The sequence below is a fragment of the Polistes fuscatus genome, unplaced genomic scaffold (genome assembly GCF_010416935.1).
Source record: "Polistes fuscatus isolate 324 unplaced genomic scaffold, CU_Pfus_HIC Scaffold2, whole genome shotgun sequence".
NCBI classification, from domain to species: Eukaryota; Metazoa; Arthropoda; class Insecta; order Hymenoptera; family Vespidae; genus Polistes; species Polistes fuscatus.
This window is the reverse complement of record NW_025113096.1, coordinates 12,656,515-12,672,190: the sequence shown is the minus strand read 5'-3', so window position 1 is coordinate 12,672,190 and position 15,676 is coordinate 12,656,515. Positions and strand designations below refer to the sequence as shown.

The window sequence follows — 15,676 nt, the reverse complement described above, 5'->3', positions numbered from 1 at the left end:
ACGTCGCTACCTGGCGGCCAGACGTGGAACAAGGAAAAGTCTGGCCGGAAGCCAGTGGTCCCGGATGTCGCAAAAGGGAGGTAGGTTCTTTGCTTCTCTCTCCCTCTCTCTCTTTCTCTCTTTCTTTCTACCTCTACTTCGCACTTTTTCTATCCAACTTTGCAACTCGCCAAACCACCAAACTAAGTAAACATTCTTTTTCAAGACTTTTCTTTATACTTTTAAGTTTGGTTAATCTGAACAAACAATAAAGAAAAGTCATTTTCGTCGCCATTTTTGTTCCTTGATTTCAGGTACCGGAAGTATTTCACTAGCAAAGCTCTCATATGAAATTTATAAAGTCTATCATTAAAAAAAGGCCAGTGATAAGACATCGTAATTTTGATAATTGCAATATAAAAATTATACTTTTTTATTGGAAAAAGTTTAATACAATAACAAGGATGGGAACAAATGAAGATTTGTATGATCTACTTTACAATAATACGCTTTTCTTGTTCTAATAACAAGATAGCAAACAATGCAAAATATCATTAAAAATGTATTTTATTATAAATATTATATATCCCTTTTTTTTGTTGGTCGTATACTTCTATCGATAAAGTACTCAAATGAATGTTTACAATGTGACAGGTATCTATACATTTAACCTAGTCACGATGTATACGATTTAAGCTGACACGCGCACATGCGAGTAAGCAAAAAGTTACGCTCGCCTACGCTCGAGGCGCCTGCTGTTCCAAGTATAAGCGTGGCAAGGTAGAGCAAATGAAGAGACGGGAAGAGACGGGAAGAGAAGAGAAGACGTAAAACGCACGGTCAACGGCCTGTTCTTTGCGGGAATTCTAAATACATTTAACGTACAAGCCAATGCGTTACCGTTACGGTTGCACTGTTACTAGAAAAGTTCACTGGTCCTTTTCTCTGGTTATCTTTGATAAAGTTAAATGTGCTCGACCGAATTTATCTTCTCAATTTTCGTATGTATAATACATGTGTAAGTTTGTTTTAAACTGTGAAATTTCGATTTTCTTCATAATCAAATACGTTAATTGAACGTTACAATATATACCTTATAACATTTGAATGATTATTCAAATGTTTTCATAACGTCACGTGTTAATTAAACTTTTGACGCTTTTATTTTGTAGAGAGTTTGTTAAAATAGTTTTTATACATTTTATTTTAGAGAAATCTATTATACATATTATATCTTATCTATTATATATATATTATAGATACGTTAAAAAACTGACAGCAAGGTAGTCACTATATATCTTAAAGAAAAATCCTTCATGATTGTTATAATGGTTAATGAATAACTCTTTTCATGGTAATTTATCAAACACAACACGCGTTTAAAAACTTCAAACTCTTTGCAAACGTGAACTTCAGGAGAAGGGAGTTAAAAATAAAATTAGAAGCATTATAGCTTTGCCGTGTGCTGGTGTTGGCGGAAGAATATCCCTTGTATTTATGGACGTTTTATATTTTTATAAATGAACTGCTAAACAGCTTTGATGAGACTGACTGTCAAGCAGATTATCTTCGCCATCTTTTTCTAATAGATTTCTAATTCATCAAACTCATCGTCAAAATAAAGAATATAAAATAGAAAAATGCAAACGGAAAAAGTATGACATAACTATTAAATCAATAATACAATTTAACTAATATTTGATACTTAAAATAACAATTATTGTATTTGAAAATAATAGAAATGTTTAATTTCATATTCTCTTTCTTAAAAATATGTAGAAGCTTCTTGTCAGTGTTGATGGACATATGACATCAATGGTGTCACGAGTGTGGTTCGACCCAGCCAACCCTCGAACTCACCACAGTCGAGAACATAAAATCGGCTGTGGAAAATCGTTCGGATAGATATATATTTTCTCCGTATATTGCACATATTTTTAGATAAGCAGCGAAATAATACGAAATTAGAACGCTCGCGGCCTTTGTACGAGCCGACGTCGTCATTAGTCGTTTGAAGGCTCACGATGTACGTTACGTTACGTATGTTCCAATCTACCATCGTTCTATCCCTGGGAGGCATTATAATCGCCAGTATCCAGAATAGTAATTTAAGCGTGTGTGGCCTCTCCGACTAATCTCAGCTCGCTTTCATCGGTTATTAAAATTCGTATATCTAATGGTAACCAAATGTATTTACTAATTAATCTAACCGATATTCGTAACGCAATTTACTTTACCTCTTATTCTTATTTCATGCTTAATATAAATATATATGTATACGCGTAAGTAAATGCGTACAAAGGATGTTTGAAAATTGTGACAAATAAATTAGTTTTAAGACATGTACTATTCGTAAAAGCAAATAGAAAATATTACGAATCTAAGAAAGTTGACTTTTTTTTTTCCCTCTCGAAAATCCTTGGAAAGTCCTCTAAATTATTAATCAACGAAGAGAACGTGCCGAAATATGTATCTCTTTCTCTCTATTCATAATATATTTTATACATTTCGAAGCTGAAGGGAAAGCCGAAAGGTATTTATATTCTTCTTGAGACTTTGAACCGAGCGCGAAACGGGAGGAACGAAAAAATCAGGCAACGTCATAGTCGTGAATAAGTGACTGTTGTGACAGAACGGAATAGGAACTTGAAATCGTCGTTCAGAGTCTTATGTTAGCTAACAAGAGATAGAGTGCACAAGTCTTGTCCTAAGCGCGTACAATCTCTTGAAGGAGTCGAATACGTATGACAGCGAGTTTAGTCGTACGTTGACAGCTGTTGTATGTGCTCTTTGTGCCATCGCCAGCCGGTTGATCTCAAACGGTTGCTGTCTCGAGAGAAGGATAATATTAGATATGCGGCATGTAATTCATGTTATTCGTGTTTGAGATTTGAATTTACGATTACGATTTTTCTTCCCATCAATATTTTGTCGTTCATCGATTATCACTCGATGAACCATACAATCTACAAAGAGTCTAGTAAATCCATTCTGGCATATTCTTCCAACGATAAACAAGTTATTCGTACCACGAGACTTAGGTCTTTGCATTACGGTTTCTGCCATGGCATATCGTCATTGAACAGGAAGCCCACCGACGCACCTGACGAATTTAAAGATCGAAATTGATTGCAAAGTGTTCTGATTCTGAATGCTTCAAAGCCCCCTACTACCTTACTCCTATTTTTCTTCAAAGTTAATACAAATCGGTATCTATTACTTATGTAAACTATGTATCTTACGTAGAGGAATAACACACACACACACACAAACACATATAAACATCGAGCTAATTATAAATCCAGCGAGTGAGTTCGTACGTAGATACGTACGTTCATTACCTACGCATAAGCAGTCAAGTAATTTGCGATGCAGTTGGTCTTAGAAGACCTATGCTACGACGACCTACCTAAAAATATACTTAGGGGGTCCGATCAACGGCCAACTGGGCCAGTGAAGTAATCTTAGCTCAACGTCCCAAATATAGTCCGACATCTCTACATAGCGACTACCGATAGTTGGCATCACGCGTTTATATCCCGATCTGCAGATGTAACAAGGAGTATAATAACATCTGTCAGCACAATTATCTAATGATATGCCTGTCTCACGGTGATTTGTTCAGGCATGCTCGATACCTGCTATTATCCTATATTCGATAGGATATAGCTACCATTTGAATAATCTATTTGAAAATTTATTAGCATCATTCAAATAAGCAATTTTATCGAATCTTTTAACATTGCATATTTGCTATCAAATTTTGAACAAATGTTCATTCAAATTTAGAGCTTCGGTGAATACTTTTATTGTATTTCAAAAACTTTCCGTACCTATAATTCTCTAACTCGAGTATAGTTCTCGTAGAATGAAAAGATTTTTTCTTGAAAAATACAAAAAAGAATGATAGAAGCTTGGTACAAATTTCCTTGGCAAAGTTTAGCAAACCACAATCCGGATAAGCTAAAGCTTGCCATCAGTTCCCACTTGGGATGATGTTCTTCGGCAAGAGAACGGCACACGACAGGTATTGTCCGCGGTCTTAAATTATTCAACGTTCTCTAACACTGGCGAGAATCTTTGGCAGGTTTCGAGCGAGTGCGACGTCGAGGAAACGCAGAAAACTCTCATCTATCATGTCGAAACGCGTTATGCGAAAATAGTCGCAAGGATATCGCGAGGTCGGGCTTGGTTTTGGCTCTCTGTGGAAGAGTAGAGAGAGAAAGAGAGACAGAGAGAGAGAGAGAGCAGACTTTAAATTTCTGTACGAGAGAATCTTACGTACTATTCCTCGCAACTTTCCTATCATTTCACGTCATCGAATCTTGCAACGTTACGGAAGATGACAAACTCGAATTTTATCGATGTTTATCTACGTAGAAGAAAAAAACTTAAATTCATTAACAAATTCTTTATTTTTTACCCCTTTTTTCTTTTTCCATTGTAAACATTCGATTATTTACGCTTTTCTTTTGTCAGTTATTCTTAAAAGAAACATATAAAAAGTATGACTGAGTCAGTTATAATCAAACTCTCCAGAATTCGAAATAACCAAGTTCATCGAGACGCGTTCTGTTTCCATTAGACTATAATTCACCGTGTCACACGTGTTAAAGCACGTGAGTTATGACGTAATGGCACAATGACGCGGTCATCGTAAATTCACTCGCCGAACACTCGCACTCTGTACTTTATTGCTCTTGCTCTTTATAACACACTTTTTCGTTGAAATGTTCTCGTTCAAAGTGTAAAAAAAAAAAAAAAAAAGAAAAGGAAGGAAGGAAGAAAGAAAATAAAAGAAAAAAGAATTTAAGTAGTCGTGTTACTGGTTGAATTAAAAATATGATAATAAATTTGTGTTATATTATTATAAATAATGTTTCTAAATAATTATCGTGAATTATTATTTCCATATCGCTTTATTATCATTATTATTTTATATAATATTTAACGATACGTGTGATCTAAGCAATGCCATTAGTTTCTCTTCAGCTTGGAAAAGGGTGTCTATGGTATGAGAGACTTACAAAGCGACTCTCACGAGTAATCTAACGGCTACCTAACGAGATAATTTGATATTACTCGATGCTCTAGCGAATATACGAGCTGAGTGATGAATTTCAAGATGAAGGACCGTAACTCTTCTATAGGTTACTGATACTTTAAAAAGGTACGTAATGGTTTAAAGGCAAAATGATATCGAAGAAAATCAGTGGGTCAACGGAACGTTTCTAGGGATGATTATAATTGAATAATTGAACTGTAAAGAATGATGATATAACTGACCGTCTCTCCCTCTTTATTTTCGGACTCAATTAGAAACCAGTATTTCCTTTCTTCTGGCTTAACAGATCACCGATGTCACGAGGGATCCTTGAAACAGGAGCTATTATGGCCGGTCAAGCCTACGCTCTAGGCCAGGGACTAGGCTAGGCTATTTCCGCTGTTTAGCTTATGGACAAAAATAGTTGTTGAGAAGCGAGTAAATTCTAAGACAAATTTACTGGGACTTTTAAGTAAGATGACTACTTTCTCATTGATTTCCATCGTATTGAATAACAGTATTACTGTATATGTATGTTTAAAGATAATGTTGGGTCGATAGGAATATCCTTCGAACGGAATGAATTCAAGGAAACTATTTAAATACCTAGATACCATGTTTTTATTAAAAATACTCTCAAGAGACCAACGAGAAAGTTTTTTTTTAACTATTCCGTTTATTTGACTAGCAGTGCCTTGACCAGTCTTCGCACATCTTATATATACGTCTATATGAACGTGACTGTAAGCAATAAGTAAGTTTGTTTGTATTTGTTACTGGAGCAACACAGGGAGAGTATTTTTTTGGCCAATGAATCGCGGAAGTGGGCTCACTCGATAATTTATTTGTTCGCTTCTCCATGTGGGATCGTTGTACGTGCTTGTAAATAACGTCGAGTGATATTCTCTTTTTCTCTATTTTTCTTCTCGTTTATCGAGAAACTACGAAGTCACAAATTCTTAATAAAAAGTCAAAAATAATCTCTTTTACAAAGTATACAGTTTAAAGTAAAATATTTGTTTTTCAGTTTGACGGAAGAAGAACCTCTGGATCTTAAGTCAAAATCTGGGACATTATCATGTCATGACCTGAGATTGCCATTATTTCAATAATTGGCGCAAACAATTAATCTATTTTCACCCACGCATTCACGTTATTCTCTGTCAACCGACTTGGTTGCAATGTATACTTACACGATAGTTGGTAGATTTCGTCTCACGAAACGCAGTTATTTCCACTGTCGCCAACATGCGACAGGTGCTCTACTGGCTTTACTACTGACTTCCCGCCAGAATCAGTTTTCGTACTCTTTTATCCGTTTAAGTTTTTTACAATATTTTTTTTTTATTTTTAATATTCATTAATCCAATATCTAACACGTCACATTATAATCTTTTACTGCTACAGCATACTTATATTTTAATCATTGTAGGATTCGTGAAAAAAATGGAGCTGTTGGAACTGACTGGACCGGGACTCGAACCCGGATTTTCCGCTTTCCGGACGACTGCTCTTTAACCATTGAGCTATCCATGGCCCACCGTCCAGTTTCCTCACGAACGCCTATTTAAGTCCTATTTGAGTCCTATAAGACTCAAACGGTTAATTAATTATGTAATAGTTGTATTTAATTCAAATTATTATCTTTCATGTACGTACTAAAAATGAAGAAAAAATAAAGACAATGGTAGAAAAGCATAAAATTTGGCAAGACATCGTTAACGAAAATTTTGCAAAGAGAATTTCGAAACAATCCGAAGCCCGAGATATTTTGAATCGTCCACTTGTTGGCAATAGTTATGTTGCCACATTGAAACCGTTCGTCTTGAGCTATCCGATGGATAGATAGATTTGCGGTATAATTTTGGCAAGCTCGTAACGGCACTTATAGCTGATTGTCCACTCAAGTGACGAGTTTTTGCAATGCTAAAACGGAAAAAGAAAGAAAAGAAAAACAAATAAATTAAAAATAAAAATAATTAAACACAAATTTAATTATATATTATTGATTTTATATATCATTTTAAACGATCTTTCGACTATTAACATTGTTCAATCATTTATTAAATACAAAAAATAATATATAATATGAATTTTAATAAAAGGAAAAAAACAAAACAAGATTTAAATACGTTTATTCGATCTTACGAATCTACGGCTTACAGAAAAACATACTCTTGACGTTGTGGAAAAGTGAAAAAAAAAATGAAAAAGAAGAAGAAACAAGGAGGAGATACACCTCGAAAGCTGCTCTACCTGCCATCGGACACTAGTGTGACCAGGCTGACCGTCCGTCAAGACGCCCACACAAATTGCTCTACCGCGTTATTTCGAGTGCTTTGGCCTTGGGTGGCGGCCAGAGAAAACTTTTGAAATATCAGGGAACGCGCTGAGGTTCTTTCTCAGCTATCGGGATTACTAGGTATCTATCGAAAGAACTCGTTACAGCAATGCAACAACTAGTAGATACTATCTAACAATAAAAGTTTAGATTAACGTTAATTCTATTGTCTTTGCTTAAAGAAAACTTTTTCCAAATCAATTCAGATTCTCGTGAATAACGATAATGATATATCGATATATACAAAATGTATGTATATATATGTATATGTATATGTATATATGCTTCAACACATTTGACCCACATTTTTGCAGACCAATAATAGTAAATTATGCGAATAATTTATAGGTCGAATAAACTCACTGAACGTTCTTATATTAAAAGACGTTTATTACTTTGCACTTTTGGCATTAATCTGCTTGTTCCTAGTCGTCTATAAGTAAACTAGCAATAAGTAGACTTTGGCTTTCTATTTAGTGTTTAAAAACGACGTTAATAAAATATCATCAGTTCGATGATTAACAATTTCGTATATGTTTTTGTATTTTATTTTATTTTTATTTAACGAAAAGGTACTTGTGCAATATTAAAATATAATAAGAAAATACGTAGTATCGATCTATCTCGTATCCATACTATCGAATAATAAAAGCATTCTTTTTAACGTGCCAAAACACTGAACACAGTTATGATATATATCGTTACTTGTTGACTAGCTCGTGAGAATCAACAATGTAGGGAAATACATTCGGAAGTATGCGCAACAGGAGGAACAGTTTAAGATATATCATCAATTTTACTAAAATCAAATAATTTTTATTTTCTGTTCTATAATATAAGATCACGAATAGAGATGTAAAACGATAAATGGATTAATTAAAATAAAGAAAAAGGAAATTTTCATTCCCAATGTTATTATTTGATAGTTGTTAATAGTTTTAAAAATCTTGAGGAAAATTTCCAAAGGAATTTTCGTCTTGGCCGTGACGTCACGAACGTATTATTATTTGGCACGGTTAAAACGTGACGTCGCAGTTTGACGAAAGGCCGAATGTCGGGGAAAAAGAAAAAAAAAGAAAGATAGAAAAAGAAAAAGTATGATAGATGGACGTGCGTGGCGATCGACGTGTCAGAGTAGAAGGGATAATTGGATTTTTCAAAAGAACGTCTCCTTGGCAAGCCGAGAGCACTTCCTCGGCTCGGGACGAGCTTTGGCCGAGTTTGAGGAGCGTCGAGCTCGAGAACGAGTCATAATAATAACGTCTCATGCAAGGATTCCGCTGCTCGTGATCTCTATCTTAAACTTAAATAGAATAGTGCGAATATTGGAGGTAGTTCTGCTGCTGGTAGTGTGTTGGTGGTAGCAGTGGTAGTAGTAGTGGTATTGGTGGTCGTAGTAGTCGTAATAATTGATTAGTAAAACTCGTAGTAGATTACTGGTAATAGTATTAGTCAAAATTGCAATAGACTATTGGTAGTAGTACTAGTAGAAGTAATAGTTGTTGTAGTAGGACAACTAGTAATAGTAATATTTGTAATTGTACTACCAGTAACAGTAGTAGTTTTAATAGTATTACTAGTAGCAGTAGTTGTTGTAGCAATAGAAATAATAGTAGTTGTAACAGTACTAATAGTAGTAATGGTAGTGGTGAGTCATCGTGCGAAAGGTTAATCGCAAAATAAGATTACGAACTTGCGACTGGAGTTGAGCCGAGCATAGATACCAACATAAGTGCTCGATATCTAATTCATTTTTCTTCTTTTTTTTATCTTCTTTTATTACTTCAGCGAAATCCTATCCTGTTCTTTAAATTGTTTACAGAATTCAAATATTACTGGACCGAATTTGTACTTTGTGAAATGATAATCTTCGATAATATTACTTCGTAACAATTGGCAAGCTAACCGACACACACTTTTAGACCACCAACTAAGGAATCATTAATTTATTTGATGTTAGAGGAATAGTTTATGCGATACGATCCAACCGACCACGATTCGAATTAGATTTGCTGCATCTACGGATAATTTTAAGAATTATTGTATTCAAATTATATTGTATAATAAATAATTATAATTATATATAGAACTCGATATATTCTTGTCTTACCTGTTAAAATTGAGTTTCTTTCTTCTCTTTTCCTTTTTTTTTCTTTAATATTTTTTTAATTATAAATTCAAACAACGTGTATTTTAAAATAAACATCGAACAAATTTTCTTTCGGTTTGCTTGATTATACCCATATCTATGTACTATTCTCTATATACTTTCATTTATATCCAATTCAACATACTCCGTTTTTTCGATAATTCGAGATGACTTTGCAAAAGCTACAGAGATGGGAACGATACAGTGGTTGGAATATTGCCAATAACAACGAAAATCTGACGCTTCTAACGTACGATTTTTTGTTACGCTCGTGGCGAATGCTCGAGCAATGTATAATGCTGAAATATATAAGAAAGAATGCATTATACTCCTAAAAATAGATTAATTTTGTACAAAAAGATAAATTATGCTTGAATAATTTTGAATCTGTTATATAATGCTCTTCAACTCATTTTCGAACTTTTTCATAATAAGAATTTCTCTTTCTCTCTTTTTATTTCTTGTTTTTTCCTCCGGTTAGTACAAGATACGAAATTAATATGCAATTAAACGGAAATTATACCAGGCAATTCCTTATTTTAACGGATTCACCGAATTAACAAAAATAGAATATCAATATTAATCGTTGAACGTGCTGATTGAAGTAGTAAACTCTGATTTAAAGATGTTGCAATTAGGTACATATCCAATTTGGAGCTGTAACGATGTTCCGGCACTGTTTTTATGGTATTTTTAAAAAATATTTAAGAAAAAATAAAAATAAAAAACAAAGAAAAATAAGAAAAAAAAAACAGAAATGAGATGATATGGTATTTAAATTTGATCATGTCTAAAATAAAAAAAAAATTAAGACAAATTTCATTTAAATGGTATTTGAATATAATTTTGTTTAATAAAAAGCTTATCAAGAAGTGAATTCTGGCACCTTCCTTTTTACAGAACAAGCACTGGGTACATCCAATAATTATAACAATTGAATGTGCAGATAAGACTGATTTACTTACAATTATTAATAGAAGCATCTCCATTTAAAAGGACAGTATTCGATCAAATATGCTAAAAAATATCGAGGAATGATATGAACTTTGTTTTTCGATAGGCCCATTATTTGTATCGATGGTATGTCGTTCACCTCTGTTAAAGATATTTATAAAGACAAATTTACGGTGTTTCAGCGATAAGAAATATAAGCGTCTTCTTTCATTCTGATAATATTAAAAAAGTGAATATTGAAAGAATTTTTAAATATGTGTATGCGCATGCGAGCGAGCACGCAAATGTGTGACTAACATTACTATTCTATCTTTCGCTGATGCCACTTTACAGCTGTTTCTTTTAACTTTCTTTTATATTTATTAGCGATTAAACGATAATCGTTTCCTCGTAAACGAGCTTGGAGAATCATAAGTTTCTTTAAATTCCAGGTCACTGTAGTTAAAACGTACGAAGAAGAAATCACATGCTACAAAGTAACAATTCGTAAATGCAACGACGAGTAGACATGACTGCCCTTGGAGAGAACCCAAAATACGTCTGCCACCTTGCTTCGGAACAGTTTCATACTAAAATATCAATTGCGTATTTAATATCTAATTATGTTTCTCTTCGATGTATAGGACAGGATAAAATTCATTCGCACGTAATACGTCGTACGTAAGCAAGCAAAAACGTTTTTATGTATTGATAAAAAAAATTAAATTATTAAACACATTTATGAATTTTCTTACCACTTAATCCATCGACGATGTAAATCTAATTCTTTTCGAAATATATGAACCAAAATTTAAATATCTACCGAATCAATTACAAAAATTCGTATTTAAAATTTGAAGGATATGATAAAACAAAATATTCTATTAAAATTTTGTAGATCAAAATAAAATTTACTCTAAGCATTTGTCAAAATAATTATAATTTCAATTTTTAAGTGTTGGAAATAAGTTCTCATTTTGTTTTTATACCGCGAAATTTGTTATTGGATACGTCGCCATCTAGCGGTTTAGTTTCAACACTAACTTTTTTTAGAATTCTTATTGATGCATGATACAAAGAAATATGAAAATGAGCATAAACTTCTATTACCGTTTATGGATAAATTTATTATAGAAAATACTAGCACGTGGAACGTTACGTTAATTTTACATGATTTGCCTGTGGCGCTAATATGAATTAATATGCCTAATTTATTATATTAATAAACTGTATAATTTTATCTCAATAATAAACGATATTTTTCACGTTTAATATTCTTTTTAATTGTTACTATAATTTTAATAATTTTTTTTACACATATATATACTATATTTATAGCGTGTATGTCCATTTCAAAAACTGCAGCATCCCTGCAATTTCATGCCATAAACAGCCAATGCTGAATTGATAGAAAAATTGTCCTGGGAGATGTGGATCTAATTAACTGGAACGGTCAACTGCTAATTCATTCTTGTTTAATGTAACTTTATATCACATATATTTTCATTATTGGCAGGAAAGATCACGATCACTAAAAAAACAAAGAAAGACAACGTAACGAATCAAACTAAAGTAGGGTAAAATAATAAAACATTGGCATAACCGTTCCAATATTTTCTGAAATTATGGTTGACCGCAAAATATGTATCCATCATAAACTTAAAAATCATACGTTTATGTCAGATTCATATTACATATTAAATAATGAAAATAGTTTTGTATAAAATAGAGGTTTATATTACGAAAGTTTTGGGGATACAGAACGATGATATATCCAAGCTAACATTCCACTCGATACGAGCACGCTACCTCTGTAACAAATATTATAAAATTAAATATTTCTCTTTATAACTAACGGCTGATATGAAATACTTACAAAAGAAGATACTTCATAGATGGAGCATGTTTTATTGGATTGTAACGAACGATACTTAATTCTTTGTTGTTATGAAAATGTTTTAAAATGTCATACGCACTGTAAAAAGAATTTTGAAAAGAGAATAATAAATTATTATAAAAGACGGGATTTATTTCATTTGACATAATAAAACTTTCATTAAGTTTAGTTCTACCAACCTCGTATGATTCGCAACAGCTATCAAAGCACGTCCACGATTGTAAGGTTTTATATCAAAAATTCCAAACTGCGATAATTCTTTCGAAATCTAAATGTTCATATTAAAAATATTTTGAAAGATTATCTTATGGCAATATATCGTAGATTACCTCATTGTCAAAAGAACTTGATGTACCTCATTTATATCTAAATGGGTTGATTCTCGTGTTTTTAAAAACAGCCACGGTGGTCTTCCCCATTTTGGATCTTTACCATCAAGTTTCTATAAAATTCATAATATTCGTTTTTTCACAAAATAAATAATAATATTATTAAATATAATTTAAAGAAATGAATATAATATTTTTCATTTTCAGTTCAGAAAATATGTTATTACCAAATAAAGTGCATTAGCATTTGATAAGTTTATACAATTTGCATACTCTTGTATTAAACTCATTAATTCTTCATGGGTTATGACGTAATTGAATGACCTAAGAATTGTAACAAAAAAGTTATTAATTAAAAATCACAAATACATAAAAATCACTAATATAAAACACTTACAATGGATATTTATCATTAGCAAACATATATGCCATTTTTAAAAATATGTATCCAGTACAATACGAATCCCATCCTGCATTATGAAAATTCTCTGTATGTGAAATAAATAATTAAAATGAAAAATAATACATTGTTAAATAAATGAAATAGATAAAATATTGATTGAAACAATTTTATAACTTTATTAATTACTTGATGTATTATTTGTATAATCGGCTATATGTGGAAACGTTTTTGCCAAGTTACTAAAATGACAATAAAGAGAACCAAGTGAATTTAAAACCTGTATTTCTGAAAAATAATAATCATTATTAAAGCTAAAATAAATAAATTAAAGAAAAGAAAATAATTCGGTAATACAAATTTAAAATTATTACCGTATTTTTCTTTTACTTGGTTACTTATATATTTAGTATCGTAAATTATAGGAAATAAATTATTTATTTCAGTCTTGAAGTCACAATATCTTCCTAGCATAAAATATTAAAGTACTATTATTTTATAGAATATAAATTTGAAGTTCTTCAAATAAAAATAAATTGATTTACTTGGTAAAGGTTTGTAAAATAATTTGTGCATGAACATCAAATCGAGTAAGATATTATGTCCAATAATAGGTTTCTTTAATTCTACCAAGAGCTTAAATACGTTTGAAAATCCTATATATGAATTCAACAAAATATGTTCTAAGCTTTGTTCTTTTTCGTTTTCTAACATTTCCCGTACATCTGATGATATTTTAAATACTTGTACCTACAATGAAAATAAATCAAAAAACATTAATAAATACATGCATGTTTATATAGACTAATAAATTAAAATTGTTAAATATACCGTTTGCTTATTACATATGGTCCAAATATTTCGAAAACGTTCTCTTAAAGTTTTCTGTAAAAAATACTGAAATTTATCAGTAAATGCGGGAATAGTGTAAATTTCTTTGTTATTCAAATTTTTTAACCATTCAGCTATCATAGAACTGAAATGATTAACATCATCTTTTTCTTTATATGACATACTTTCTTCAACATTTTTGTACAATGTATTATTTTTCCACTGTTCATTTAGTATAGCTTCTTCAATTTGATTAACGTATGAGATACCATGATTAATTACCTATACAAAAGAAAATTTATATTACTCATCGTTTTATACATATCAGAGAGAGTATAATATATATTTATATAAGACATTTATATAATTAATAAATAAAATATTATATGTGAGATAAAAAACTTAAATTACAAAGTAACATACTTTATTAAAATTAAAGGAGTAGTAAGATAAGAACTCTATTACTGAAATTTGCCATGAGATTATTTTATTCTTCGTAAAAACAGATTTAGGTAGTAGATAAAATTCGTAAGATTTTGGAATAAATTCATTTTTATCATGAATTTTTTTTAACGTAGTAATACCAAATTGAATAATTATAAATGGTTCAAGTGTATTTCGTAAATTTTCGTATCGTTCTTCAATAGTATCAAACAAGCTGTAACAGGTAATAACAATGATATCATGTAAAATGATTTTATCGATAACTGTTAATTTAAATAGATATTCATAAAAAATAAAATAATGACAATTATTAACAATACAATATTTAATAATACTACATAATAAATAAATGTAATAAACAACGATATGATGTAAAATGACTTTAATGATAACCATTGACTTACAATTAATTAGGAACTCATAAAAAATGCAACAATAACAGTAGTTATTAATTTAATATATAATTAATAAATGCCCATTATTTGATAATCTTTTATAGAATTAAATAGTTTCATATGCCTGATGGCTAACCTTATTTTAGAAATTTCATCACATTCCAAGCCAGTAAATTCTGTATCAATAGCAATTACATCTGCATTTTCTAAATCATTTTTTAATTGCGGATATATTTCTGTAAAATTTTCTTTTGTGACTTCGATCATAATAATGATTTATTACTAATAATTATATAATCATTATATATTAAAATTAACACACTTTAAAAAACTAGAGTTTTGAAAAATGTTTTCTTTTAACACTTTGACTACGAAAGGCGTCCGTAGACGCCCTCTGCACTTTTCTTTCTGTAATATCTTTATTGTTTCACCAATTGATTCAATCAAAACTTATCGTTTCATGTAACATAGCAATCGAATATCGACATTGTTTCAATGTTTATTGTTATTTTTTTTTCATTTATAAGAATGGTATCAAATCTGCAGGCACTGTTTTTGTCACTTGTCAGTGGCCGACTAGTCGCAACCACGGATAAGTGAATAACGCGCATATATAATATATGACATTTATTTCAATAAGAAAATATTTAAAATCAATCAAATAATGTAAAATATTATCATATACATACATATATACAAAAACATTTCATGCGAATAGCTAAAAAGTATAACATTAGTAAATTAATAATATAAGTTAACCAGATAGTAATAACAAATAATACAGAAGTACATAGAAGCTCGCAAGTCCACTTTTCGCGTAATCACATTCATTTTAGTTGGTACCCTGACCACCAGTGGGCGAGAGTAGGTACTTAAAGCGATAACGGTACAATCATACTATCAAAGAATATATCATATTCTATCATATATTACC

General features: G+C 31.2%; 1 protein-coding gene and 2 long non-coding RNA genes across 5 annotated transcripts; 1 reads left to right on the top strand and 2 right to left on the bottom strand.

Annotated features, from left to right (window-relative positions):
- Nucleotides 1–26: 26 nt before the first annotated feature.
- On the top strand, nucleotides 27–2,363 carry LOC122517083. 2 transcript variants are annotated; one of them, XR_006303729.1, is made up of 2 exons: nucleotides 27–80; nucleotides 294–2,363. It is a non-coding gene; the product is annotated as an uncharacterized LOC122517083 (long non-coding RNA). The 2 variants fall into 2 exon arrangements; XR_006303730.1 differs by having other exon boundaries at nucleotides 51–186.
- A 5,803-nt stretch (nucleotides 2,364–8,166) lies between these two features.
- Nucleotides 8,167–9,514, bottom strand: LOC122516380. The gene is made up of 2 exons (XR_006303557.1): nucleotides 9,475–9,514; nucleotides 8,167–9,382 (listed from the first exon to the last, which is right to left on the bottom strand). It is a non-coding gene; the product is annotated as an uncharacterized LOC122516380 (long non-coding RNA).
- A 2,219-nt stretch (nucleotides 9,515–11,733) lies between these two features.
- On the bottom strand, nucleotides 11,734–15,025 carry LOC122516387 (pre-piRNA 3'-exonuclease trimmer-like). 2 transcript variants are annotated; one of them, XM_043634147.1, is made up of 13 exons: nucleotides 14,879–15,025; nucleotides 14,327–14,561; nucleotides 13,904–14,185; nucleotides 13,618–13,822; nucleotides 13,447–13,539; nucleotides 13,262–13,360; nucleotides 13,070–13,160; nucleotides 12,900–12,996; nucleotides 12,699–12,785; nucleotides 12,523–12,611; nucleotides 12,323–12,421; nucleotides 12,189–12,257; nucleotides 11,734–11,977 (listed from the first exon to the last, which is right to left on the bottom strand). In XM_043634147.1, the coding sequence occupies exons 1-13, from the start codon at nucleotides 15,007–15,009 to the stop codon at nucleotides 11,953–11,955; spliced, it is 1,602 nt and encodes a 533-aa protein (XP_043490082.1). In that variant the 5' UTR covers nucleotides 15,010–15,025; the 3' UTR covers nucleotides 11,734–11,952. The 2 variants fall into 2 exon arrangements, with proteins under 2 accessions (XP_043490082.1, XP_043490083.1); XM_043634148.1 differs by lacking the exons at nucleotides 11,734–11,977; nucleotides 12,189–12,257 and having other exon boundaries at nucleotides 12,334–12,421; nucleotides 12,673–12,785; nucleotides 14,879–15,009.
- Between the last annotated feature and the right edge of the window lie 651 nt (nucleotides 15,026–15,676).

Excerpts from the sequence above, each read along its gene's own strand:
- LOC122516387 (XM_043634147.1), bottom strand. The coding sequence starts at position 15,009 with ATGATCGAAGTCACAAAAGAAAATTTTACAGAAATATATCCGCAATTA. Across the intron at positions 13,540-13,617 it reads ATTTTACAAACCTTTACCAA|GAAGATATTGTGACTTCAAG; the intron begins GTAAATCAATTT and ends ATTTTATGCTAG. Across the intron at positions 12,997-13,069 it reads GCTAATGATAAATATCCATT|GTCATTCAATTACGTCATAA; the intron begins GTAAGTGTTTTA and ends TACAATTCTTAG.